At 38.8% G+C, this 1,554-nt stretch overlaps 1 protein-coding gene across 1 annotated transcript in view; it reads left to right on the top strand.

Moving 5' to 3' along the window:
- Window positions 1–1,554, top strand: part of LOC107098135 (sentrin-specific protease 3-like) — a 39,467-nt gene that overhangs the window by 11,983 nt on the left and 25,930 nt on the right. The window contains exon 4 of the mRNA XM_015395620.1: window positions 532–670. Coding sequence (XP_015251106.1) covers window positions 532–670 — 139 coding nt within the window. The remainder of the gene's footprint in view (window positions 1–531; window positions 671–1,554) is intronic.

Genomic DNA, 1,554 nt, shown 5'->3' with positions numbered 1-1,554 from the left:
TTGGTCCCAATGGAATTTCCCATTGGGAACCTGCTAGCACTAAGATGCTAACTGGTTAGCAAGATGCTTCCCACAAACCTGCTTGTAAACCTTTCACCACAACAATCCCGCCCCCTTGATAATCGACCAATCACATTCACTTTATTCACTCGTGTAAAGTCGGGCTCCGATCGGGAGAATCCGGAAATGCGACGGTTTGAACGGCCGCTTCCCTACGACTTTATATTCTGTTACATCAGATGGAAAGAAAAGGAAGATTTCAGGTTTCTTGTTTTTATGCCTAAACCCTGCAAACACTTATCTGACTTCAGCTAAATGCTCTAATCTGCCAGTGGAATGATAATTTAAGCCCTTAAAATAAGATCATTAGAGATTTAGCTTTTTTTAGTTCTAACTTTTAATGTAAATCATAGTTTTCATTCCAAATTGTTCTACCTATCTGCTTAAATCAACAGAAAAAATAGATTTGAAGGGGCATTGACTGTATTTTAAATGCTTTCTAATGAAGCCTCCAGGTTTCCATTAACGAAGCTGTTTATTTCATGTGGTTTGACAGGAATGCGTTTAAACGGACCTTCTTCGGACAAGCATGAGGAGAAAATGAGACGCGACTTGGCGGTCCGACCAGCAGAAGCTGCTCTTAGCGAAGAACACACCAAATACATAACGGGTACGGATCATTTTATTTTATTCTGCTTTAATCCAGCATCAGCTGCTGGATTACAGAGGCACCGATTCATTCATGTCGGCTTTGACCCCCGATAGTGAGCAAAATCTAGATCAAAATCAATCCATAGGAACAGATCTATTTAGTCTGCTTCTATTTAAGTTTGATAAAAATCTTTTTGAACAATTGGGATTCATCCTTCAACTTGATTTACTGTTGGTTCCTTTTCCCTCGTCTATCTAAAGCTGCCTCTGTATGGAGTGAATTCTGTTCCATTATTGTTGGTTAAAAAAAAAAACATTTGTAAATGGAATTTTTTTTAAATTGTTATCAAGAAATTAAACTTTTGAAAACGACTTAATCAGAAAAAATCTTTGCAGATGAACATTTCATCCACATGATTGATAATGTTTACTTGAAAGGAATGTTATCACCGTCCACTAGAGGGCACCACTGTTAAACTAGAGCAGATACTCTTATTTTAAAGAGATGGAGTGATGCTGGAGCAGAACCATGAATGGATCCAGAGTCCGGTCCCGATTGTTTCCTCTGTTTAATGGATCCAAGGATCCAGAATGAACTTCCTGCGGTTCTGTTAGTAAAAATAAACTCCTTCATTTCTCCCAAATGGACCCATTTAGCGGCTTATATTATTTCTAAGAGCATTAAAAAGCATTAGAGTTCCTCCTTCCTGTATAAACCCTGGATGGAGGAGCAGCAGAAGGAGAGGATGATGGAAAAGTGGAAACGGTTGGAACAGGATAGAACGGGGGTCGGCAACCCACGGTTCCCTGGAGCTTTTTTTTTAAAGGGAAAAAGATGAATTTTTTCTTTTAATATAGTCTGTAGGAGGAAAAACAAAGTTTCTATGTTCCCCAGTGCTGTAA

This window comes from Cyprinodon variegatus, unplaced genomic scaffold (assembly GCF_000732505.1).
Source record: "Cyprinodon variegatus isolate N-32 unplaced genomic scaffold, C_variegatus-1.0 Scaffold750, whole genome shotgun sequence".
In the NCBI taxonomy this organism is placed as follows: Eukaryota; Metazoa; Chordata; class Actinopteri; order Cyprinodontiformes; family Cyprinodontidae; genus Cyprinodon; species Cyprinodon variegatus.
Note: the sequence above shows the minus strand (reverse complement) of the source record. Positions and strands in the feature narration are given on the sequence as shown.